Source organism: Papilio polytes, unplaced genomic scaffold (assembly GCF_000836215.1).
Source record: "Papilio polytes unplaced genomic scaffold, Ppol_1.0 DF824213.1, whole genome shotgun sequence".
Classification (NCBI taxonomy): domain Eukaryota; kingdom Metazoa; phylum Arthropoda; class Insecta; order Lepidoptera; family Papilionidae; genus Papilio; species Papilio polytes.
In genome coordinates this window covers 218,271-244,024 of record NW_013524991.1, presented here as the reverse complement: position 1 = coordinate 244,024, position 25,754 = coordinate 218,271, and the positions used below count along the sequence as shown (strand labels likewise).

General features: G+C 35.3%; 2 protein-coding genes and 1 long non-coding RNA gene across 3 annotated transcripts in view; 1 reads left to right on the top strand and 2 right to left on the bottom strand.

The window, feature by feature from the left end:
* Positions 1-8,206, bottom strand: part of LOC106110637 (serine protease HTRA2, mitochondrial-like) — a 22,778-nt gene extending 14,572 nt beyond the window's left edge. The window contains exons 1-3 of the mRNA XM_013292523.1: positions 8,022-8,206; positions 4,700-4,883; positions 3,898-4,060 (exon numbers count right to left, since the gene is read on the bottom strand). Coding sequence (XP_013147977.1) covers positions 3,898-4,060; positions 4,700-4,883; positions 8,022-8,056 — 382 coding nt within the window. The 5' untranslated portion in view covers positions 8,057-8,206. The remainder of the gene's footprint in view (positions 1-3,897; positions 4,061-4,699; positions 4,884-8,021) is intronic.
* A 340-nt stretch (positions 8,207-8,546) lies between these two features.
* Positions 8,547-13,607, top strand: LOC106110644. The gene is made up of 3 exons (XR_001226116.1): positions 8,547-9,079; positions 11,921-12,077; positions 13,521-13,607. It is a non-coding gene; the product is annotated as an uncharacterized LOC106110644 (long non-coding RNA).
* Positions 9,557-25,554, bottom strand: LOC106110643 (probable G-protein coupled receptor No9). Its single transcript, XM_013292531.1, has 9 exons — positions 25,437-25,554; positions 16,814-16,956; positions 13,505-13,741; positions 12,955-13,165; positions 11,913-12,066; positions 11,465-11,741; positions 11,003-11,220; positions 10,670-10,819; positions 9,557-10,420 (listed from the first exon to the last, which is right to left on the bottom strand). Exons 1-9 carry the CDS (start codon positions 25,552-25,554, stop codon positions 10,417-10,419), a joined length of 1,512 nt encoding a protein of 503 aa, XP_013147985.1. The 3' UTR covers positions 9,557-10,416.
* Positions 25,555-25,754: the final 200 nt, after the last annotated feature.

The following is a 25,754-nucleotide window of genomic DNA, read 5'->3' as shown; positions in this document are numbered from 1 at the left end:
ACTGTACCATGATTAACTTTTTATTGTTTTATTCGTGTTATATCTTTTTATCGTACAGACACGTCCAATCGCGGTGCGCGGGCGATCTAATCTCCATCCATCTAATAAAAATGTGTGTTTACGCTTTATTTTATTAGTATAGAGTATAGATTTATGGCATGCAGTTAATCTCACAGAAGTCTTTATATTACAGTAAATATAACTACAATGATATCTCGCAAGTCGTAAACACTATCATATATGCACTAAATTTATTAGGACAATGAAAGCCTAGCTTGATACAGTATGCGCAACGTAGTCAGTTATACTAGGGTGACCATAGAACTCGTACACAAGTGCACAACTATTCCTAGTTCCATATAGGAATCTCGACAGCAGCGCCTCTCGTCGGCTCAGATATCTTTTCTTACAGAATATTATAAAAGCGAAAGTTTTGATGGATAATTGTTAGAGTTTCATTACGATGAAATTTGGCATAGATGTAGAAGATAGTTTGAAAGAACACACAGGCTCACTACTTTTTAATACGATAAAAGTAAAACAAAGTCTATTTGTCCTGAATTACATCAAAAAGCATGGTCACAATACTGCAAAGTTTGCTTTTAACTAGTACCTTTATGCGTATTTACATAACAAGAGGCATTATATAAATTGCATCAGTTTTATCATATAAACATAATTTATAAAGGATTTGTCTGTCTGTACATTGATTAACACCACGTATTACTATACAAATAGACTTTGGACTACCGGTAAAGATAATTATATGTATTTAAGCCTTGAGAGGATTTTCATAAATTTACGCAGTATCAATTAGGGCCTGTCCCACCACTTGCTGATAGCTTAAAAAAAGACGTCACTGTCAGATAAGGGCACAAAATCCGATATTTTCATCACATTTTTTACATATTTGATTGTTTTCACCAATTTACAATTTGGTGGGACAGACACATAGAGTTTTAACTTCAACTCGTACGTATTAATGGGAATATTTTTGATAATATTCAAACTGTCGTATAATTTGTAAAAGACTGAATTTGATATCCATAAGTCTTCATTTAAAGTAGACACACAATTTGACCCCAACCGTATACAAAACTGAATCGATTTTTTACTAACATGAAGATTACTTTACTTTGAACAAGTACTTTGAACTTGAGCAGTAATCGATTTAGTTATATGTCTCGTTAATGATTAATCGATTAAAAATCGATGTTAATCAGTCAGTCGCGACATTGAATAATAATTATTTCCGATTCAAATCGGCGGGCGACCTCTATACTAACTGGTTTTTTTTTGTCAGAATATGTACGTTTAGATAATTTTATCGCATACCAGTAATGTTTAATAAATTAGATTTGTCACCAGTGTGGTAATACTGGGGATACTCGTTAAATAACGCTTTAGAAAAATATTTTAGTAGCCTATGCATTTTGTCAGATTATAACTATTACGGCTCTTCTGAAGTTAAATTAAAACAAACTTTCGTATTCATAATTCTAATACGATTTATTTTATTATCTTAATAAAACAGTGATAACTAGACCATATTATTAAATAGTTTTAGTGTTGTTAGTGACTGTACAATTTAGAAACGGTTAGTACTATAAGGTTTTAGTTTTGACAGACATCCCAAAAGGAGGTACTCAATTCGTCTGTATGTTTTTTATGTGTTACGGCATAAACGTTAGTACATACATAACGTATATACATTTTTATTGTAACACTTTTGTATGTGACTGTACATTTAGAAACGTTTAGTATTTGCATAAGACGGTGTAATTTTAATGGTTTTTAGTTTTGTTACTAACTGTACAAACATTTTTATTGTAACACTTTTGTACGTGACTGTACATTTAGTATTTGAAAAAGACGATGTAATTTAAATGGTTATTAGTTTTGTACACATTTATTTTGTAACACTTTTGTTAGTGATTGTATTTAGAAACGTTTAGTACTGCGTTCGAGTGTATAAACTGTTAATATTCAGAGGTACTTGCCCTGAAACTAGGTCGGCGAAATTGTAAACCCTACTTATCTAGACAATGGGTATAAATTAAAATTATACTTACATAGATAACCTGAATATTCCAATACTTTTACTACATAAGCTTTATAATATTTTATAGTGCCTGAATTAAATTTGAACATATATTATCTATTGTCTATACTATTATAATAAAGCGTAAACACACACTTCTTTGTTGCCTAAGATGTCAGTAATTACAGCATATTTTTGAATAATTCTTTTTTTATAAAAAACCCTACACTTCACGTCGCGCTTTAGGCTATATATTTTCACGCCACTGAACTTCGGGGGTAAGTATTTTGGATAATAACCCTAATGTGGGAAAGAGACCATAAGTTGCCAACATCAAGGAAGCTAGGTTGCCATAGTTTGACATCATGTCGTGTCATTTTGACATTTGCAATTGATAATTTGACAAATGTAAACAATAAAATGAAATTTTTGTAATTTCATGCGGATGAAGTCACAGGGGAACAGCTAGTAGTTAATAAAGCATTAACTTAAAAAATATTTTAGTATACAACAAAGCTATATAGCTTGGGGTTTCCACAAATTCTTACCAATATTACAAATGCAATCGTTTAGAATGAATGTTTGTTAGAGTTTTTCGACTAAAATATTTAACGGATCTCGATGAAACTTGACATAGGTGTAGAGAATAGACTGGAAGAACTTTACTTTTTTAATTCTACGCGGACGGAGCTACAGGCTAAAACTATCCATATGAAAATAATTAAAAAAAACCAAAGAACCAATACATACGTTGTCAAACTTGTCAGAATCAGAATCGCTTATAAATGTCAGACGACATTATCATACTTGTGAAAATGTCAAAAATTATTTCGATCCTATTAATAGAACAAAAATACACCACGAATATTCGAGAACATTTGTCGACGAAGAGCGCGCGCACACCTTTGACCAAACTATCGCACTACTGTTTGTTTGTCGATTGTTTTGCAGCGAATTCAACATAACATAAAAAAATCGAGTAGTGTGCGCACCTCCATATAAGGTCATAGGAATCAAAGCGAACCTAAACAGTTGATGTTAAATATAGCCTTACTAACTTCTATATACTAGCTTTCACCCGCGACTCCGTCCGCGTGTAATTTAAGAAAACAAAAATAACTAGCCTCTATATTCTACCAGATTATCCTCTATATCAATGCCAAATTTTATCAAGATTCGTTCAGCAATTTGGGCTACAAACTCACATCCGTCAAAACTTTCGCTTTTATAATATTACCTTCAGAGAGAGAATATTTTTTTAAATCAGTTAATTAATTTCAGAGCTTATTCAATGCAAACAAACAAATCTTTCCTCATTATAATAATATAGTTGTTATTTGTAAGATGCATAACAAATACGAAATGGGGACGCGGTTGGAAACTGGGACAGCTGATAGCCCCCAACCCTTGGCCTTCCCCAATGAAATAACCGTTATTATGAACAAATAGACAATACAAAACTAATCTTTATATTTATATTTCAACTAATAGTTTGGTATGTTCACTATTTTGTCACAACTTTAAAAATAAAGTCAAAGATTCTTAACAAACAATGCGAAGATAAAAAATCGATTTATTTAATTCTCAGCTGATTTTGCCGGAAGGAAATGCGCTTTTATTCCGCTTTTTAACGTATCGTGTCAATAAACCGACCTTTCCTCCGATCTTATCTTTTCCGAAATACACTAAATCAGGGAAAAGGACGAATTATACCATTTTAGATTACAACCAAGGTTTTGAAAGGTTATTTTCTAGAACGAGTGATTTCGAAATGATTTTTGAAGCATGTATGGTTAAACAACGACAAAATAGTCAATAGATAACGATTAGCAGTTAAAAATAGAATCAATTCCCACCAGCAATGAGCACCATCCCACCAGAGGGCGCCCCAGTGAACAGCGAGCCGGCGGTGTCCGACGCGACGTACACCTTGCGAGCACTATACTTGTCTCCCTCTATCACACGCGCAGCCAGCTCCGCGTTACTGCTGTCCTGCTCGCACCCTGACAGCGTCAGCCCCTGGTGGACAATTGATCGTAATAGAGGTTAATTTGGTCGAAGCTTTGTACCACTAAATTGGTTGCTTATTTAGACGCTGTGCTATGGATCAGTTAAGTATGTAGATATAGGATTTCGGATCCAGAATTTTCTATTATTTCCAGTGTAATTTTTTTTTATATCATAAGGCGGCAAACAAACAAGTGGCCATCTGAATCCGCCGAAATGCCACCGCTGCCCATAGACAACCGCAATTGCAGATTATTTTCTTTTCCTATGCGTCTCCTCCGCTGTCAAATCCACTTGTCCTTCCTATCCTCTCTTTAAGAAAAAGGATGAAAAGGGAAGGGGAATAAAATTAGTTAAAAATGCCAACTGTCAAATCAGACGGAAAAGGAAGCGATAATCGCATATCGGCATTTTTTAACAGTCTAGTAATCACTAGAGTGTCAAAATATGTAAAAAGATACCACTCTGACATACAAGATTAGATAAAACAATACAGCCGCTAATGTTCTTTAAATGAGTCTGTTAGATTAGGCACTATCGCGTAGTTTAGTTACACAGTTTACAAAGAAACAGAGCAAACATCCTGTCAGTAGGATATGAAGTATATTCTGCTTCAGTTCTCTCTACTCTGTGACTGCAAAGTCTACTTACGAGTGAATCCAACGGCATATCTAGTGGTAAGCCGGCATCTTGTTTCGCAGCGTGAAGCATGGCTATAACGCGCGCTGCGCACTTCTCAATGCCAAGGGCCCAGTGGTTAGTGCCAGGGCCCTTCGCCTGCCCCACAACCTTGCCCGTCTCATCGCAGATCACCAGATTCGAATGTGTCGCGCCCCTGCGGATAAAATTAGCGTTACTATCGCAGATTAGATAAAAACACAAAATCGTATTGAATACTACAAACAAATTTTAAATTGCTGTTTACATACACTTAGGGAACGTTTAATTTACCATTAAATGTTTCTGAATTTAGTTAATCCCTAAATACTTCGTAACAATTTATTGCTTAAGTAAGCATTGAATTCTTTTGCTATAAAAATATCAGCCTCCTAGACAAAGTTTCTTTCGATTAGAGATACCTCTAGTAGTGGACAAAATGTGTCAAAATATATAGGAATCCATACGTGACTTATCGAATTTTATCGTCATTTTCATACATTTTTGAATTATCAATCAGGGATGTCGATAATCGACTATTACGTTGTCTAAGGGGGCATCCAATCGTGTTCACTAAACAAAGCAGGCGGCGGGGGCCAAGTTCATGGGAAAACAGTTGAAGAATAAACAGCGATACGTTATCGATATTACTCGATATCGAGTCTATTACGTTGTGGATATCTCATTAATCTTATCAATTGATGGATTTTTGGTCGTATTAGTGTTTATAGTGCTGATTTTTATTATCATATGACGTGTCTAGTAATACACGAACACACTTATCTACTTTCCAAGACATTGTAACGATTGGAACACGGATAAATATTTCTTTTAGGCGAATTACAAGACTTAAAACTTCAAACGAGAGTAGTCTACTTCGGTTTCGATGAACACCCAAAGTTAGTTTTTTTATATCACAGGATTACCAAAATGACCAAGCGACCGCTGCCCATAGACACTCGCTATAGCGGATGCGTTGCCTACCCTCAATCAACGGAGGAGGAAACGCACATAAAGACATCTTCCCTTCCTATGCGTCACCTGCGTCGTCAAATCCACGTATAAGAAAAAGGGTAGGAAGGGAAAGGGACTAAAGTTGGGCCTCTAGTAGTCTCTTTGGTTCTTTTTGTTATGAACTCTCAATTTTGTTTTCCTAACATTGTAGGCTTATAGAACCTATGTAGTTGAAATGTAGACCAAAACATGCCGCGATGAGTTCCAGAGTGAAAGGGACATCCCTTCCTTGTTTTTAAGACATTTTTACAGTATTAAAATACGTTGATTGTCTAGAATAGATTGTTATTCTGTTTTAAACTCCAATCTCCCCAAACGATGTCGGAACGGTTCGTTCAAGTGTTTGTTTTCGTACAATTTGATCCTTCGATAAGACAACTGAAAATCCTCGTTATCTTTCCGTGAAACGCTTAAAGTTAAGGGAAATAACCTTAGAAATAAGTCAAGTGATATGAGAGAATACTGAAACGATATTTATATAGCTGTAACCCGCGATTCCCTACAACAGGAATTCAAACTATGTTCTACATTTACGTCAACTTTCCATACATCTAATCTTTCGTATTTATAATATTTGTAAAATGTAGCGTTATGAATGCCTAGCTGTTGCTCGCGTCTTCTTCTGCGAGGTAATAAAAATTGTTATATATAATGTCTATGTTACTCTGTGTTATTTAATGGTGAAAGAATTGAAATCTGCCCAGTAGCTTTTAAGTTATTATAAACAGAAAAATACAAATCTCTCCTCTTTATATATATAGCCACATCCAAATTTCATTAAAATGTTCACGTTTGTCAGATTGTAGGCGGCGCTTACGAAGCGATGAGATTTGAGATTCGTTCCAGTAATCGTCCGTTAGTCCGATAGAATTTTAGACATTAGATTCCTGTTGTTATTTAATACTAGGTGTTTGTAGTGTAGCTGGCTGGGTCGCGGAAGATTGCGCAAGCGTTCCCGTGACCCAGCCACTGGCGGATAGAAGGAACACCGCTGGGTTTTTAGTGGGTATTCCGGCCATTTTCTTCTTGGCCGGCGAGTATCTGGGACCTGGTAACGGGGAGGGGGATGCGTAAATGCATTTTCACAGCGGAAAAAAAGGGCTTTGTAATGTTTTCTTACACTTAAATTTGTTAGGAGATAGCTGTGGGAGAGATATTTGTTGAATTTACTAACTAATGTATGTATAAACCCAAGACACAGTGTACGTGATGCGTAAAGCAATAGGTTCTGAGGTCGATGTACTCAATACCTTTAAATGTTAGATGCTTTCTAAAAAAGCATGATTTTAAAACAACATAATCGTACAGTTCTTTGTTAGAAGTGAAATTACCATATCAATTTGATTTCCATCTGTTTAATGAGAATTATTAAATTAACTGATTTAAAGTTAATAAACTTTAGAACAATGTATGAAAAAGGTTTCGAAATTCAGAAGTTATAAGCCTTATTTTATATCTTCAAAATAATTAGATAGAAACGTAATTATAAATTTTCGAATCGATTGTAAAGATCGATTATTGGTTTGGCTGTTTCTGTCGTAAATAAAAAAATAAATAGGCGTGGTTGAGTACAATCATTGGCATTAAGTAGAGGTCAAATAAATAAAGCACGATTGCTTATTATAGTTTGCACCGCGGCGATGCTTGTTTTGATTTTGCATCGAAAATGTAACTTGATAGATGAACTATCACTTTTAAAAATAGGAGTCCTATCGGACTTCTAAAGATCTCTGCTTTATTGTAATATCCTAGTAAATGTTTATATTTCAATAATTTGTTTATAGGAATATAATGAGTAAAATACGAACAATTATCCCAACTTCAAAGCAGCATCAGCAATTTTATTTTTTTAATATTTATGAAGGTAGTTCCTTTTTTAAAAAAAGAATAAAAACAAACCGACAATAAATCCATCACTGATATACAAAAGTAAATGTTAAACAATTCAAGGTCTACAACCAATGCAAATTCCTTGCATACCGAAATATAATAAATATCTTAAGTCTTACCTCACTTGTTATAAAGTGCATTTTGATATTTAACACAATAGTCGGTGTGTCGACACACCTCGCTATTTTATCCTCTGATTGGTGGACTCAAACAATATTGGATATGCACCCTGACTATTTAATGTTTACCTTTGCAAAACACATTTAATATCTTTTAAAATTATTAACAACCAACCACATAAATCGTTCTCTATAATATATCGTTTCGTAACTTTTAGGCACGTCCAAGGTAAGCCTTTCTACTTTCAACAAAACTACAATTACACGTGCAATGCTATTCTAATACAACTTACCCTTCAACACCTCCGAAATACATTTTACCGCTCATTTTAAGATTTGTTTACAAGCGGAAAAGCGTGGGCGGTAACACTGATGATAAACACACTGCTCGTCGCTGTTTTTGATAAGATAACACGTTAAATAAGACTACAAACTCACGCCACGAATGCAACCGCTTGACTGAACTGACAGTTGGGAAAATATTTCGTTTTGTTTGGTTTTGACAGTGACATTTCAATGCCGCGCCTCCGTGTGTCAAGTGCGAAACGTTATAACGGTGAGTCGTTATCGTTTTAACTGCTAATGTATAGTTACAATAAATAACATAATAAATAACTGTTAACTCGTTCACCGGTTCTTGTTCATAAATTATTTGATAAAAACGTTGTTCATGTCTACAACCTGTAGTAAAAATCTAGCATCGTTGCGTATATTTGTTTATTAATTACATTGCTAATTGTTCATGGTGGATATGTCAGTTTGTACATATAGGACAATAAAACAAATACAACATAACGTTTCGTATATTCCACATTTTTTATTATTTTTACAACATTGGACTAACTTACAATGTAACATCGAACACACAGCAAGAATTTGAGGAACGTTGAAAAAATGTTCATCACATCTATATTTCAAATTATTCTAGTTGTACTATTTTAATATTATTCTTTAGTTTTTAGTTTTTACTACTGTTAAGAAAATCGTTACGTGTCTGTGTAATGGCGCAACACTAGACCGAGGAGCAGATTAACAATAACATAACAGCTGTCATTATACCCGTTTTAAAAAATAAGCGCGCCATTCTTGCCTGTAATCCATAAACTTAGTGTTGAAATATATTAACATTGTTACAAGTAATACTGAATTTACTGAAAAACAAAGTGTTCCTGTGTCTAAGTTAATAACTGCTTATATTTGAGTTCCAAGATTTCTGTTTTTTGATGTTTGTTGATTTCTAAATATAACCTAGGGATTTTGAATACCATTTTATGTTTGGTTAAACAGGAATGATATGTCCCATCAGTCTCATAAACACGTTTTTATATTTTCCTGGAAATTCATAACAAAAGTAAGTTCAAAATAACTTTTTACTATTTGGTTGAATTGACTAGAGTTGGAAGCCTTAATCGTAACCGTTATTAAAATATAATTAAAATATTTGTTATTTGTTGCTTCTGCAATATAGAAGTGATGAACAAGCAAATTACATTTTTTTATATTCGTTAAGCTAGCTCTTGACCAAGATCCTACTTGATGAAAGTGATTTCGTAGTTGAAAAATGGTATGCGCTAGCTTAACCACAAGTATTTGTAACAGGTACATTAAACGTGTATAAAATATGAACTATTAGTGATTTTTTACATTGCATTATCTTGTAATTTTCAATAATATTAAAATTTTATTTAATCGTTATTTTACAAATGACTTTGCATAATACAATCATTGTAAATAAAAATCAGTTTATTGTTATAGGAAAAAAGTAAATTTAACATTAATGACTAGGACCATAAATTAAATTTTAATACTGAATAGTACATACCTAATATTAAATAACTCTCCCATTATTTAAAATAATAATTAAAGCAAAAAGCGTTTTTTTTAAATTAATTGACGGAACGAGATAATGATGACTAGGGACTGGAATAATGGGGCAACACCCACAAGAGTTATAGTAATTCAATCAATATAGGCTCCCAATGATAGTTTGTAGATGAGAACTTCTAGGATTTAATTTATCTTCTATGTTCTTTTATTTGGTATCATAATCCACCTATTAGATGAATTTCAATGAGAATTCTATATGAAAAATGACTTAACAGGGCAATTAGACAAAAATTTGCGAGAAAGCATTCGTAACATTTTGAGCAAAGTATCAGATTGCTCAGTTTGCTTTAGGATAGGCCAAATTTTAAAACAAATTTTGCCGACGGCGTCACAAATACTTTCCCCACAAATTTTCGTGATAAGCCCGATACAGACTTATTAATCTAAAAAACCATAGTATATACAGTCTTTCCAAACAACAACATTCATTTAAAACTAATTTATATTTCAGAAAAACGCTTCCTTTTTAACTATAATAATCAATCAATCAATAAATCTTTGATTTTTATAAATACAGAAACAGTATTTAAAAACTTAGATGTAACAATAGAATACGGAAAAGTATATTCTTTCTCAACCTTTACAACAAAAATATAAATAAATAAATTATGGTTTATGCTATTTTTACATTTTATTGACATTTAGACACAACATTTACTTAGAAGTAGAGGAATTTGCTATTTTTTTATATCGTCCATTGATAATAAACAACTATGTCGTTTAATTCACTTGATACGTATTGAACTAGACACATGCGACGGTCGACTGGAACTGAGCGTTTTGCCGTCGCAGAGCTTGGCGTCACCTGGAAACAAGGAAAAAGACAAATCAACTTTTGTAAATTAATAAAACATTGAGAACTAACCATCTCTAGATATTTTTTTCCAGCATATTCTACAAGAAAATTCTCTTGATATACAAATTTAATAACTGTCAATTGCCATTACATATTAGGCAATTATTTATTTGCGCCCCCCCCCCCCTTATTCGCGATACTAGAACCATCTAAGTAGATATGGTCAATGAAATTTTTTAAAAACTTTTGCAAACGTACCTGGTGACGTCACTTTGTGGTATGGAGTCGTTGTCCTCAAGCGAGTGCGAGTGTTCCTGAGGAAGACGCGGGCGTCGGGACTCGCCGTCTGATTCCCGCCGCCCGCCGCCGCCGCAGAAGCACTTGCAAATTATACGCTTGAACGCGAATCTACAAACAAAAACAGGAGAATTGTAAAAAGATTTATTAAAAACAAATTTAATTTCACACGCGGCGCTAGTATCTCGTTCGATTAATCGTTTTGATTTTTAACGTTTAGCGAAAAAATAACGCCAGTTGTAACCGTTATAGCAAAACAGCTTTTAACTTAACAGTTATTAATAACGGTTTTACCTAAAGTCTTTAGAAAAGAGCGCGTAAATAAGCGGATTGATGGCGGAGTTGCAGTATCCCAGCCAGAACAGCACGGAGAATACGATGGGAGTGACGCAGTGTGCGCAGAACGCCCGCAACACGTACACGCTGAAGAACGGCAGCCAACAGCACACGAAGCCACCCACTATGATACCGAGTGTCTTTGCTGCTTTCGTCTCCATACGGAATCTCTTCACCTAATATGAAAAAAATACATTTTACTTATTGTACACATTGATCATTTTAAAAATCATATACTTAAGACACAGAGACTAACTTAAAAATATTTTACACGTAATCTCACTAGCGCCGCCTAGTGTCCAATACTACCACAACAATAATATTACCGTACATAAATTACTGGTGGAAAAACGTTCTTCCCTATGTCTAGTATATATTTCCTAAATGTCTTTGACTTAAGATAATCTTTTGTATCCTTACTTGCGCTTTAATGTTCCTTTTGCCCATTCTCCTTGTCCTTGGTTTATCATCAAATTCATCATACAGAGGTCCGGGCGCCAGGTGGTGAGAGGGGCGGACTCTCAGCCGGCTCTCGGTGAGTTCCCTCCCGTCTCTCTCATAGTGCACCGCGTACAGGGACGGACTGGGGGATCTACTCGGTGAGCGCGAATTCTCATGAGCGGGGCATATTTGCTCTGATGATGGGTATGATACCGAGATCTTTACTTTTTCATGTGCACGGCGTGCGCTGGAGTGTCTATAATTAAACAATATGCTGTTATTTCAAACGCTTTATGTAAAAAATCATTTAGTGACAATAACTTGACTACATAGTCATAGAATAGTTAAATAAACTGTTCTTTCCTGTAGATTTTTTGTTCGCAATAACATTCTCAGAGTGTCAAATATAAGTAACTATTCAAATTACCTTCTCAGTCGCTCTGGCGAGGCACTGAGCGAGGTGCTGGTGGAGTGATTAGACGCAGTAGACAGCGGGGAGCCGTGCGGCCTGGCAGACCCCCTGCCGCGGTGGATACGCAGCGTCAGTCGGTTGTCATCGAAACGGTTACCGAGTCCTTTTCCTGGAATACAGGTACGATATATTAATAAAACTTTGTAAGCGTCGTATATATATTCTCTTATGATGTCACCAAAATGAGTAGGAAATATAGATCCTCGACCCAGCATCGGTTTTAGCGTTAATAGCGCCTTGGGCGAAATTTCTACTGCGCTCCTTTTTTTACTAGTTATGGAGGGTTCACAGTCTTATGTGAGACTGTAAATCGCAAACCTTTCGTCCAGGGACCTGGGCGGTTGCCCAAGCCTACTACTACCTTACCCTACTTGACACTTTCTCGACTTTACTTTCGAGAACGTATTGAATTTAGAATGAAAATTCCATAAATTCTAAATGTTTCTATATCTTAAAACTCTTCTATTATAGAGTCCCATATGAGTACATTTTACTATGTGGAGTATAAAGGGAAGTAGATACTTGAATGTAAAGTAGGGCCAAATGCCGTAACATTGTTATGTTAGGGCCGGCACGACCCTCCTTCATAATTATCAATGGACAAAGGCGAGGTCGGCCTGTAAAATACAATAGCTGGAGTTCTTCAACAATTAAATATGTAGGGCGAGGGATGTTTCTCAAGGCACAGCCCTAGCTCGTTAAATGTTACGAGTATTAGGGTTGTTAAACCCTATTTTGTTGTTCGCTTGTTACGTTCATTTTTCAGAAAATTGTTACCGTTTCTTTTTCTTATTCCGGTTCTAAAGTGAATAATAAATGTAATTTTTTATGTTGTGTCTTTATTTTTTATGTTTAAGTCAGGTAGGGTTTTATTTAACGATTTTTATCGTCATGATGCACGAAATATACAAAGATGTATCTTACGTTAATAATGTAATCGTTACTTTGATCTTATTTTGTTAAGTTCACGTTTTCACTTGGTATAAACTACACATACCTTTAGTAGTTCTGAATCCCTGGTTTATGGCCTTAGTAGTTCTGACCGCTGCCTTATATATCCTCCAGTAGAAGAACAGCATAACGAGCATTGGGATGTAGAAGGAGCCCATGGCGGAGTACACCACGTACCCAGCGTCATTGGTCAGCTCGCAGGTCCACTTGCATGGTGGGTTGGGAGACCAGTCTTGCTTGAGCTCTGCACCCGCGGGCTGCAATTTATTCTATTAATTATCTTGTTGCAGAAGTTATTGAGCTGAAAATAGTTATACTGGCCAGTGTAAGGTCATTTCGTATTTTTTATTACTAGCTTTCGTCTGCGACTCCGTCCGCGTGGAATAAAAAAAAAACAAAAGTGAGTAACCTATATGTTCTTCCAGAATATCCTCTACTTCTATGCTAAATTTCATCGAGGTCCGTTCAGCCATTAAGGCTACAAACTCTAACAAACATCCATCCATCCATCTAAACTTTCGCATTTATAATTTTAGTAGGAAGTAAGATTAGTAAGATTATTTTTTCTAAACAAATAATGCTACTTAATAATGTACCTTTTTATCCTTCCAGCCAACTAGCGGTGGGAAGCATATCACAAACGACAGCACCCAAAGACCAGCGATGAGCGCTTTAGCGCGCCGCCTGCTCATGATGGAGGGGTAGCTGACTGGCCGCGTGACTGCCACGTAGCGGTCCAGGGAGATGGCGCACAGGTTGAGTATGGAGGCTGTACACATCCACACGTCTACTGCGAGCCACACCGAGCACCACACGTCCCCGAATATCCATATCTGGAAATATACGTCGTTGCTTTAATATGAATGTAAAATTTTGGTGTTCCCTTAGTGGTTACTCATCATCTCTCCGTACTAAACGTACTCCCTGTATGTCAGCGCCACAGGTTTAGTCCTCCAGGTTAATCTATCATCCGTCATCTCGATCACCACCTTTCATGCAATCCTTCCATCTCTTTCTAGGTCACCTTTACCGGTTACATATATATACGTTAAATAAATATACGGATAAACGTTTTTTAGACTCATATTTAAAATGTTTTTCGCTGCGATTACACATTAGTTTTATGTTTTAACTCGTAATATCAACCATTTTTTAACAGTGGTAGTGCCCGCTTTAACATCTTAGCAAGAATGGGCCGGCACGCCCGGAGTAATACCACGACCACACAGAAGACGGGCGTGAAATGGAAGCAATTTCGTGTTTCGTCTGATGAGTGTGGTGCCGGAGGCCTAATTTAAGTCCCTTTCTCTTTACCGCCCTTTTCTTATGAGGAGAGGATGGGAAGGGAAAGTGGATTTGACAGAGGAGATACATAGGTAGGGGAAATATCCTCTTTATGTGCATCTCCTTCTCTGTCGGATAAGGGTAGGCAACGCATTTGCAATTGCGGATGTCTATGGGCAGCGGTCGCTTCGCCATTTTTGGCGGATTCAGATGGCTTGCTCGTTTGCCACTTCTTGTTATAAAAAAAAAAAATTTAGAATCTACACCACAGAAATAAAAATATAGCAGTATTCAGGTAAAAAATTAATTTAAACCAGTGTGATTTATTCGTAGCACTTTACGTTCGGCTATAAAGAGCAACAAGTGTTGGTAGGGGGCGCCAGGGGACGCAATTTGCATCCGAGCGGAAGTGCCACACGAGCCGCCACCGCCCGAATAATGCCTCTCCACACGAACCCCCGAAATGCCCCTTCATACTACAAAAAATTTTGCCCCTTCACACAACCGGATAAAATAATGCCCCTTCGCACCTACACAAATTACTGGCTGGCTACCTGTCTGGCTTTGATACATTCTTTTTTCGAATAGGACCAAATACTCACGTATTAAAAACATAAATCGATATTTGTTAAAATTGAAGTTATTTAATTGCAAAAAAAAACATTACAATTCGACTAATTTGTAATATACAGCGCCATCTATTGACCAGGACATTCCATATCTGAGTTTTAAGCATTACATTATCGTATCCAAGGTACCGCAGGTACTTTACATTACGTTTCGATTTAACTTTGTGTCAGTCAAAATCACGTTCGCACGATTACTCCACATAAAAGACGCAGCACAAAGTAAACGTGTTAACAAATTACATTTTTGTGAGTACGTAATAAAGATAAAAGCTTTTAAATTCGTGACTCGGAGACTGAACGTAAGGAGATATCGTGAATTTTTATTTTGCACCCCAACAATTTAAATATTAATACGAAAAATTGTTCATTGCTTTTATATATTTTTAGATATCAACTACTAGTTTTTTTTACCTTGTCAAAATTAGATATTACTATGGCAAAGTCCAAATTTAAAAGGGCTAATACTTTATTCGCAATTGTGATAGATAAAAAGAGAGGAGAGCATTTCAGTTTTTAAACCAAGCCTCTTGTTAATTCAAAATGAATAAAAGCCACAGACGAAACCGGTTGAATTTTAAATAGCATAATTAGTGCAATCTGTACAGAAACCTGTTAAATGCAGGCTTTTAATACTGGAGTCTGAATTTAACTTTTGTATGTTGAGTGCGCGAAAATGTTTTCAAAGGGTTTCTTTAAATAAGTAGTAGACATTCGTTAGTATAGAATTAAAACTGGCGATAAAATACACTTCTAAAACAAATAAATAGTTAGTTCAGATTATCCAAATAAACTATACAATACTAGCTGTTCCCGTGCGGCTTCATCCGCATAAAATTATGAAAGATTTATTTTATTGTTTACACTTGTCAAATTATCAGTAGCAAATGTCAAAATGACATGACGTGACAAACCTTGGCAATCTTACTTTCTTGATGTTGGCAACAAGTTATGGTCTCTTTCCCATATTAGGGTTTTTATCCAAAATATTTACCTCCTAAGTTTAATGGCGTGAAAATATATAGCCTAAAGCGTGACGTAAGTGTGGGGCTTTTTATTAAAAAAAGAATTATTACAAAATATATTGTAATTGCTGACATCTTAGGCAACAAAGAAGTGTGTGTTTACGCTTTATTATAATAGTATACTATTCTAATAAAGCGTAAACACACATAATGTTCTCATTTTTTACATAACAAAATTTTTACAATGGTTTTACAATTAAATTGTGGTCATATTAGTAGAAATCGATATTTGATTCATAAAAATTGGTTCAATTATAATTTTACTTACTATTAAAATTGAACTTTACGTACGAAGCTTAGAGTTTATTCTAATTTAACAAAAACCTTCCATTGGGGGACTGTTCACAGTAAAATATTACTAAAATAACATCTATAATGACAACGCCTACGCCGATTTTCAAAGAATTGTCTTTCAAATTTGAACTATATTGCTTTGGAATAAGGTTGATATTTCAACGTGTACGAGTCGCCCCATCTGTTGCTTTGAAAAGCTTCTAATTAGGAAAAATGATGAGTCATTCAAGGTTTTGCCGTCGGTTTTATTTTCATCGACATTACGAAGGAATTTCTCAACGCTATTTACTAACGGAATTATCCGAATTCTGAGAAAATAATTAACAAAATTAGACCCCTTTTTGTTGAACCAGTGATTGAAAAGGTAAGTATTTACTTTTATCTTGCTAATATTTATAAGCTTAACCTAACGTTACCATATTTCATAGTTGTAATAAAATTGTTTTTTTCGTAAAAAAATAATATGTTCTTAGAAACGTTAGTTTCATATCTTAATCAACAGATGGCGCTTTTATACAATGAGCCATTATGAACATAAAAAGCATAATAAAAATTAAGGAACAACACATTCAAAATATCATCTATACGATAAGACTGATATCGGCAGTTAAATTGTTTAGTCGTTAGTAAAATTATAAATGTCTAATTTTGAAAATTACCGGGGACATTAACGTACCTTAAAGACCTCCCTAGTAGCGGAGAACGGCAGCACGGCGAGGCCCACGAGCAGGTCTGCGACGGCCAACGACACGATGAACAAGTTGGTAACGCTGCGCAACTTAGAGGAGCACAGCACCGCCGCTATCACGAGACAGTTGCCTGCACATACAATTAAAGAATCAGGAGAGGTATTCAGGTTTTCAAGTCAGCTGGAACAAGTCGCTTGGCAAAAACTAATTTTAAAAATATATCGGCTTGTTAAAACAAAATAACACGATACACTTAAAAAGCTATTTCCTTCTAAATTGAAAACCGATTTGATATTTCAAATTGCACGTGGCCAGTCAGAGGTTATACCTTGAACTTCTACAAAACCTATAACACCAATAATAAAACCTCTTTTTCAATACCGATTTCCACGTAGACGTAAACGCGACACTAGTCGCTATTATTTTATGCAGTCGCTGTAAAATCACACACGATATAAGCGGCGATTGAACGTTCACTCTCATAAGCCAAGTGGAAAAGGTGTTAAACGACCAGCATTGCGACAGCTATTTCTATGACGCTGCCGTAACAATGAAAATGGTAAATAATGGCACATTTCTATGGGTCGTAGAGTAGAGGGTAGAGGTGCCCCAGCCCTAAGGGCAGTAATTTGTAATATAGGTATATTTCATTAATAATGTTAAGGTTCCTTTAATCTATAGTGAATCATAGAGATAACTCAAAAACTAACTCTTAGTTTTTCATCAAAGCATTCTGTTTTTACTAGTAAACTCGTTTGAAAATCGATCTTACCCCCTTGATCATCATTAGATCATAGACTAGCGGCGCCTATAGTAAAGTATGTAAAAAGTGGAGGTTATATTTCTACAGTTGTGCGCTAGTCGTGTTAGTGGAAAAGGAGTGTACACGGCGACGTCCGGTCTATTTCCAATTGCACTCGATGTAAGAAGCTCGTTCCGTGAGGAGTGGGTCGTGCGATTGTGTCCGCTTCCAATACTTATTTAAAATACTTTTACCTTACTTCACATGCCACTGATACACGTATTGCAAAATCGCATTCCACACACACACAATTATTTCATCATATTTTATATTAGAGCGTTCTAGAATAAATACGAGTAGAACAATGTTAAATTTTTAATTTAAATTAAAAGTTATGTTAGGAAAACATACAAAATATATTTTTATTAATCATTTTTGCATCAACATAGTTTTCCTTGTGTTATCATACTTCATACTAATATTATAAATGCGAAAGTTTAGATGGATGGATGTTTATTAGAGTTTGTAGCCTAAACGACTGAACAGATTGCGATGAAATTTGGTATAGATGTAGAGGATGGTCTGGAAGAACACATAGGCTACTCACTTTTGTTTTGTTTAATTCCACGCAGACGTAGCCGCGGGCGAAAACTAGTAACTAAATAAAAATGGAAGATTTAAAAGGAGAGAACAAATTAATATATAGCAAGTTTTAAAATGATTTATCAAATACAATTACAAAGTAAATAAATCTGAAATGTATACGATAAGAAATTGCGGGTTTTGAGAATAGGCTCCCCAGTCGAGTAACAATACAAAAGTTTGTGTTCAATATAACCGCAGTATCTTGTGTAAATCTTCGTTACGAACCGAACTCGAAACTCCACCGACTTTCGTTAACAATAATTCAATATAAAAGTTAGAATTCGTTAACTTTGCAATTTTGATCCTCGACCTTTAAATATTGACAGAATAGATTACTTATTCATCATTTTGTGATTTGTTAAGATTTTAATTCAATGACTAGATAATATTTCTATCATATAAATGCAATTTTTACAAGATAAATAAATAAGAGACTTTCATTGTTGTCACAAAAACAGTTTCTTATGAGCTAAGTAATAAAAAGTTAAATCGACAACAATGGGCTGCAGGCTCAGCGTGGACCGTATGACCTAAGCCATGAGGAGCTGGTTTTCAAGATAAATAACAGGAATAACACCCAACACCGTAGTACTCGAGGAACTATAGATTCGTTGCCGGCTTTTAACACATTTACTGCGGCAAGTAAAATCATTATTCTTCAACTGGTGCGGCTGCGGGCCAAAATGCGCCCCCCATATTTCCACCAGTGCGTGGCAGGTCTTTCTAAACCCACCAGCACTAGGATAGATTAAAATGCTATAACTTTATGGAAACAGTATATACATTTTATGTAATGTACACCTGAGATAATCGTTTCGCTCTAGCGAGAGGGACATCCTTCGTCCGCTCCAGCTGAAGTACCCACCGCCTGAGGGCGATATCGGTCTGTTACGAAGTGAGTGTTCAGTTACAGCTCATAACAAAAAAGGTACTCGTTTCTTGTTTTATAGCAAAATGTTATAGTGATTCGTTGACGATGACTCACGTTATCGCTAAAATAGATAGACCATAGATTATACAAATAAATTAGCTAGACATTTATAATGGTTTAAATGCCATAGACTTTCCCTTAACAGTAGTAAAAATATATTTGCTATTGATGTGATTAAAGTTTAAAATTTAATTTTATTGTATGAACATTTTATAAGATATGGAAGATATTCTCAATATATCCTTGATAGAGCAGAGAAAAGTTTTTTTATAATATTTTCTATGACACCTGCAAAATTTTCTATAATGATTTATGTAGATTTTTAATTTATTCCTACTTTCTTCAACTCTTGATTAAGTTATGAGCACAATGGAAAGTTTTCAAACGGTTGACATTTGAGAAATTTGATTTTCACTTAAAAATACAAATACCCTTTTTAGGTATTTTTTTCCTATCCGTTTGATTTTAAAATCTTCAAAATAATTGCTTAACAAACGTATGTAATTATTTATCAAAATATTTTAATTTTATTGTTTTAGAAAATCGAAAAATTCCAATTGTCAGCATCACAAAAGATTTTCAAAATAATAAAGGTTCATCCAAGCTTACATTATGATGAGGGTTGAATTTCGCTTTGTATGGATTCCAATCGAACACTTTTAAAACAACATTATTCCCATCCCTCATATTTCCTTTCACAAAACTTTTACGGCATATATGCTTTTTTATAATAAAGGAGGGCAAACGAGCGTCGAGATCACCGAGGTGGTCAGCGACGCCCATGGACATCCGCAACACCAGAGGAACTACAGATGCGTTGCCGGCCTTTGAGGAAATGATAGGCTCGCTTCTTGAAGGACCCTATATGGTAGCACGGAATCAAGCCTAGGTTAAAACAATCATCTTATTAATATTATAAATGCGAAAATTATGATGGATGGATGTTTGTTAAACTTTGTAGCCTAAACTGCTGAAAGGATTGCAATTATTTAATATCCTCTTTATGTGCGTCTCCTCCTCCGTCGCATAAGGGTAGGCAACGTAGTTAACAGGTAGTTTTTGAGTTATTTCAATACATACAAAAATACAAATCTTTCCTCTTTATAATATTAGTATACATTTATTTGTACATCTAACAAAAGGTTTGAAGTGTGAATAAATAAAAGGAAGGCAGACGCCCCGATAATTGAAGTCAAGCTAACCCTTTTTCCATTTTATAAAAATACCCATATTTGTGGAAAGGTTATTTCAAATTTATTTTTTTATTTATCATTCTCCAACCCAATAAATAAAATAAAGAAACCGAGCTTAATCTTAGCCTAAAGTGGTCGGCAGAATTCAAGTCTAATTAAAAAAGTAGAAGGGGGTGGCTGAAAACTAGCTCGACATTGGACCTCAACCAGTATCGGTTAAGCTGAGTCTCCCCCTTTTGTTATCGGTTACAATTTTTCTGTGTATATTTTTGGATGACAATCAAAAGGTTTTTTTTTTATTTATTTATTATTTAACTAAGCGAACCGTTTAGTGCAATGTATGTGAAAAGTACACTAAGTGACTACATTACTCTGAGTGCGGCAGTTAGTGTATACAAACAATTTGGAATTTAAAATAGAATCCATGAATAAAAATTCAGTACCATCGTACTGAAATAATTGAACTTGGACCCTTGTCAATTCAAGAGCCAAGCACTCGAGGTCCGCGCGGTCGGTGCTTTGTTATTTTTAGTTCTCTACACATTTTTTTAATCGACCCAATTCCTTTGTAAGCGCTGCATTTAAGCGCTTTCTAAGAGCGTACACCTTTGGCTAAATCGCACTACTGTTTGCGATTGTCGATTGTTTCGCAGCCAATTCAACTGTTTAGTTGCACAACTAAATATCGAGTAGTATGCGCATCTCAATCACCTCAAATTGCGAATCAAAGCGCGACTAAACAATTGTACGATAGTTTAGTTAAATTATTTCTAATAGTTAAGAATTATCTATACATGTTCAAGGAGTTTTATATGTTTTTAGGTCTCAAGCCATTAGAAAAGAAGAATTTAAATTATTTAAAACAAGCTTTCAGCCCGCGACTTCGTCCGCGTAGAATTAAAAAGAACAAAAGTGAGTAGCCTATGTGTTCTTCCAGACTATCCTCTACATTTATGCCAAATTTCATTGAAATCCATTCAGCCGTTTAGGCTACAAACTATAACAAATATGCATCCATCCATCTAAACTTTCGCATTTATAATATTAGTATGATTGGAACACATTGTCGATGTAATCGTATTTTCTATGTCTTTTTCTGTACATATTTTATCAATACACATGTCTCCGTTAAAATAGTTTTATTTCTAAATCTTTTACGATATACAGATTGGTAAACTCCTAGTTTCTAATAATACCAGTGGCATGACGAGTTTCTGTAGCACAAATGGAATTTCAAAATTTCTGTTCAAATATCGCAAAGGTATTTTCAATACGAGAATTCGCGGTATTCGAGAATACATTCAACTAACAAAATGTCAGTATGAAAATAATTTAAATTTCTTAGAATAAAACATTTTATCCGTATTGAAAGTTACCGTGTTACTTTTACCCGTGACTTCGTGTGAGGAGAAAAAAAATAACATATGTATAACAGACTGTGTTCTACATCTGTGTCAAATTTCATTAATAACCGTTAAGCCGTTTTAGACATCTATACATATGATAAAATTGGAATGTCTGTTTATAACATCAAGGGAAAATTTTCAGATTTCGGAAAGAATATGTATTTGCGTTACTGTTAACGAAAATTGAATTTAAAAATGTTTGTCTGTCTGTCTGTCCGCAAGCCGCGTTTGTTCCGGGTAATCTAAACGGTTTGACCGATTACCATCGGACTTTCACTAAAGGGTGGCTGAAATAGACGAGCATATTATAGGCTACTTTTTAAATCTTCACATTGTGTGGACGATGTCGCGGGCAACAGATATATATACACTAAAGGGCTTATAATATACATATTACAACTGGTAGTTTTGTTTTGCTCTAAGTCTGAAGTCTGCGACATTTTTTAATATTTCCTTTTTTAGTTTTGAGTCTCGGAATCCGTCGGGTTTTGCTTTTCTATTTCTGAAGCGATTTCTTTCAGAATTTCCAACAAGCACAATACTTTTGAATGGCATTGTCGTTGGAATATAAAAATATTGAGATTTTCCGAACAATGCTTTATTTTTACTGCTACGCGCATTGCGACCTGCTTTCTACCGTTATTTTAGGTCTGATGGATTTATTTCCTATGCTGATTGAGATTAGTCAATTTATTTTTATAGATTTATACGTTGATTTATTTACTAACTGTTACCCGTCACTGTCAGCGCGGAATTAATTAAAAAAATTGCTAAGTCTAAATATTCTTCCAGACTATTTTCTACATCGGTACTAAATTTCATAAAGACAGTAGTTTAGTTAGACAGTCAAGTAGTTTTGGAGATACGTAGTTCTGCGAAACAATTTAAGCGCGTCGTATGAAGGCGCGAGATTTAATATTGATTTCAAACCTCCGTAATCAGTCACCGAATTTTTAACCACTCTGATAGTTTATTACTACAAGAATACTTATAAAATCGCATAAAGATTTAGTAATAAAAAAACGCACACACCGTAATATATGTACCGCTACTATTCAATTAACGCAGACGAAAGTAGTGCAGCATTCATAGATCGAACGCATTGTAAGTGTTTATTTATGCGCCTCGTTAATATGAATAGAATAATGACTTACCGACACAACCGCCGCCCACCGGCGCCGGCGCTGAATGACTGAATGAACTACTTGCGCTTGTATCCTTGTCAAGGGCATTTGCAAATTAATGTTGTTTACAAAATGCGACGTTGCCGTACTTACACAATCGTTATGATGTTATGTTTTTTTTGCGCTAGTGTAAGTGTTTTAAATTGTCGGTGCATGTGAGAAAATTATTAGAAATCTTAGTGAATTTACCTTTTCCATTTTAGGTTGAAGGTGATTCAAGGTCAGATTAGATTATAGACGTCAGTTTGGTAAATAAAATTAAAACATTTAGGGCGACTTTCATAACGATAATTTAGACATATACAATTTTGCGTAATTTTATTGAAAAACATAAATTATGTTGTATAAATAATTCTAATGCTATATTAAAATAGATGAAATAATTGTTTGTATTTTCTTTGAAGAATCCAACAAAACCTTATCCATTTCTAAATACGTAAGAAAACTTACCCAAGTACTTCAGATCCATTGGTTTTGTGAAAAAAATTCCGAATTGCCAGTAACTCGTTTACGTCTACGAGTTTCGACTTTTGGAGGGAAACTTACAGCCTTACAGGTTTTCAGAAGTTCTCGAAGTTACTGACTTAAGCATTCTTTACTTGCCTTTATCTTGGAAATACATTTTGTGTTTACCTATATTTATTTCTTTGTACAGATATTAACAGATTAAAGACATTTAACAATGTTTTTTTTACTTTTTCTTATGTATATGTATTATTAATTAAAATAACTAGAGATTACGTAATTAAACTCCTTATAAGATGACCGCCATCTATCGGTTAAAAAGTGTACATCCAAAAACAATGGTTTTAGTCACTGTTTCCTTTGAAGAGGTATTTATAGGTTCATCGGGCTAGAGGTTTAAGAGATAACGCTTAACCTAAGCCTTGTTTATGAGTAACAAAGATCGAGGGTTCAGGAACCTGGGCTAAGGCTGTAATACCGGATTGAAACGCACCAGAGCTCTTAGATCGCTTCGGTGGATGCTCCATGAAGTAACTGACAAGGGCCCCCCAAAAGGGACCTCTTAAATAATATTTTTTACCTATTTATAGATGTTATATTTGTAGTAAAGCATTACCGGTTCTAACAACGTAAATAAATCCTTAAAGTAATGCCAACTGTAGCGTGAAGGACCCTTGTCAAGATTTCAAGATAAAACTTTCGCTGGCTCTTTGTTATTTTAAGACTTACATATAAATTCGTTTATCAACCCGTTTTCGTTATTTACTTCGTATTTTTTTTTAATTCTTCGAAAATCGAATCAAAAAAATAGATGGCAGCACCGTCGGTTATTAATGTGTGTTAAAATTCAACTCTTTATTGTGTTTAAAATACGAGGCAGAAAACCGAGCGAACGATGGAAGCGATGGAGGGCCCTCGAGCCCGCACAAAGACAGGAAAGAGCAAACGGGAAATGCAAAATGTATGCCGTCGATATTCCACGTGAATTTATTGCACACAATATCTGAAATACGAATAAAAAATGACGAACATAAAGCATTTTAGGTTAGAACATAGAAATAAAATGTGAATATATATTGAATGAAAATGAACCAGTATTTACTTATTTTGGGCTTCAGAAAACTTATACTAATTTATGATAGACAGAGAATATTGTTTTTATCTATTTGAAATGATTGCAAAATGTTAATTAAAACGACATTAATTCTGCTGCAATCAAGCGAGTTATTTGCACTCGAAGGCAAATACGGAAATGGGACGGAACTGCTGTTTATTACGGAATGAAATGAGAAGTGCGTGTACAATTTGAGAGTCCTAGGTTCCTAACTATTGAGTTAAAGATAATTTAATCTGCTTGGTTAAGAAAAAAACTCGGCATTCACTCGATTTTTCCGGGTTTACATGGTGTTAAAGTTTGGAAACAAGTTAAATATCATGCTAGTGAAGTTTGCAGTTTACCTAGACAAGTTACAGACGTTCTGTATTCATGATTGTTCGGCGACGTATAAACACATATGGTACATCTGCGTACCTATACTGTGACACTGTAATCTACTAATGGAATCGTCAAGTCGCGGCGTCCCCGCCACAGCATAAATGAATACGGGCGTCCGTTAGCGTCTGTTAGCGTCCCCCGCTCCCTCCGCCCCTCTCTCAGATAAATGGAGCTCCCTGTATAACTTATTAAAACACTTCACACGGTTCGGCTTTAAAATGTTCACTTATACAAACACTGGCTGGTTTTATTAAAAAGAAATACGCAAAAGGACTTTCATTTGTTTTTAAATTACAAAAAAAGAAAAACGCGGTCTTATAATGTAGTAAAAATATTAGTGTAGTTGAAGTAAATGCAATTTAAGGTTAGAAGAGAAGATTAAATGTGGATGGCTACAAAGGTAGGAGATTGTGTGTAAGATATGCTTAAGAAGGGAGTATATTGAAATGTGACGGCTGATACAAATGTATGGAAGACCACATACTGTGCCGACCCTCTGTAGGGACAAGGGCAAGTTAGTAGTCTTCTAAGGTGATTGGTAGTTCTGACCTGCAACGACTAGGACGTCTATAAGCGCGAGCACGGCGAGGCTGGCGACGCTGGAGGGCTCGTCCCAGCGCACGTCGCGCCACAGCGCCGAGCACGCGGTCTCGTTCAGCGAGCGCATGCTGCGCCCGCCCCGCCCCGCCGCGCGCACCGCATGCCGCGACTACCCGCCGCACGCCATACTCGCCGCCCTGAGGACGAAGGCAAAGGTAAAAAGTAATATAAGTAGGCAAAGGTTATAGAGCCACTGTTAAGGCAAAGGCTTAATCATTGTAGAGCCATGGCAGAGTCAAAGATTAAACAACTGTGAAGCCACGACAG

Coding starts and splice junctions, on each gene's coding strand:
- LOC106110643 (XM_013292531.1), bottom strand. CDS start 25,554: ATGCGCTCGCTGAACGAGACCGCGTGCTCGGCGCTGTGGCGCGACGTG. Junction 13,742..16,813: donor CTACTAGGGAGGTCTTTAAG/GTACGTTAATGT, acceptor GTATATTTCCAG/ATATGGATATTCGGGGACGT. Junction 11,742..11,912: donor TCGCCAGAGCGACTGAGAAG/GTAATTTGAATA, acceptor GTTTAATTATAG/ACACTCCAGCGCACGCCGTG.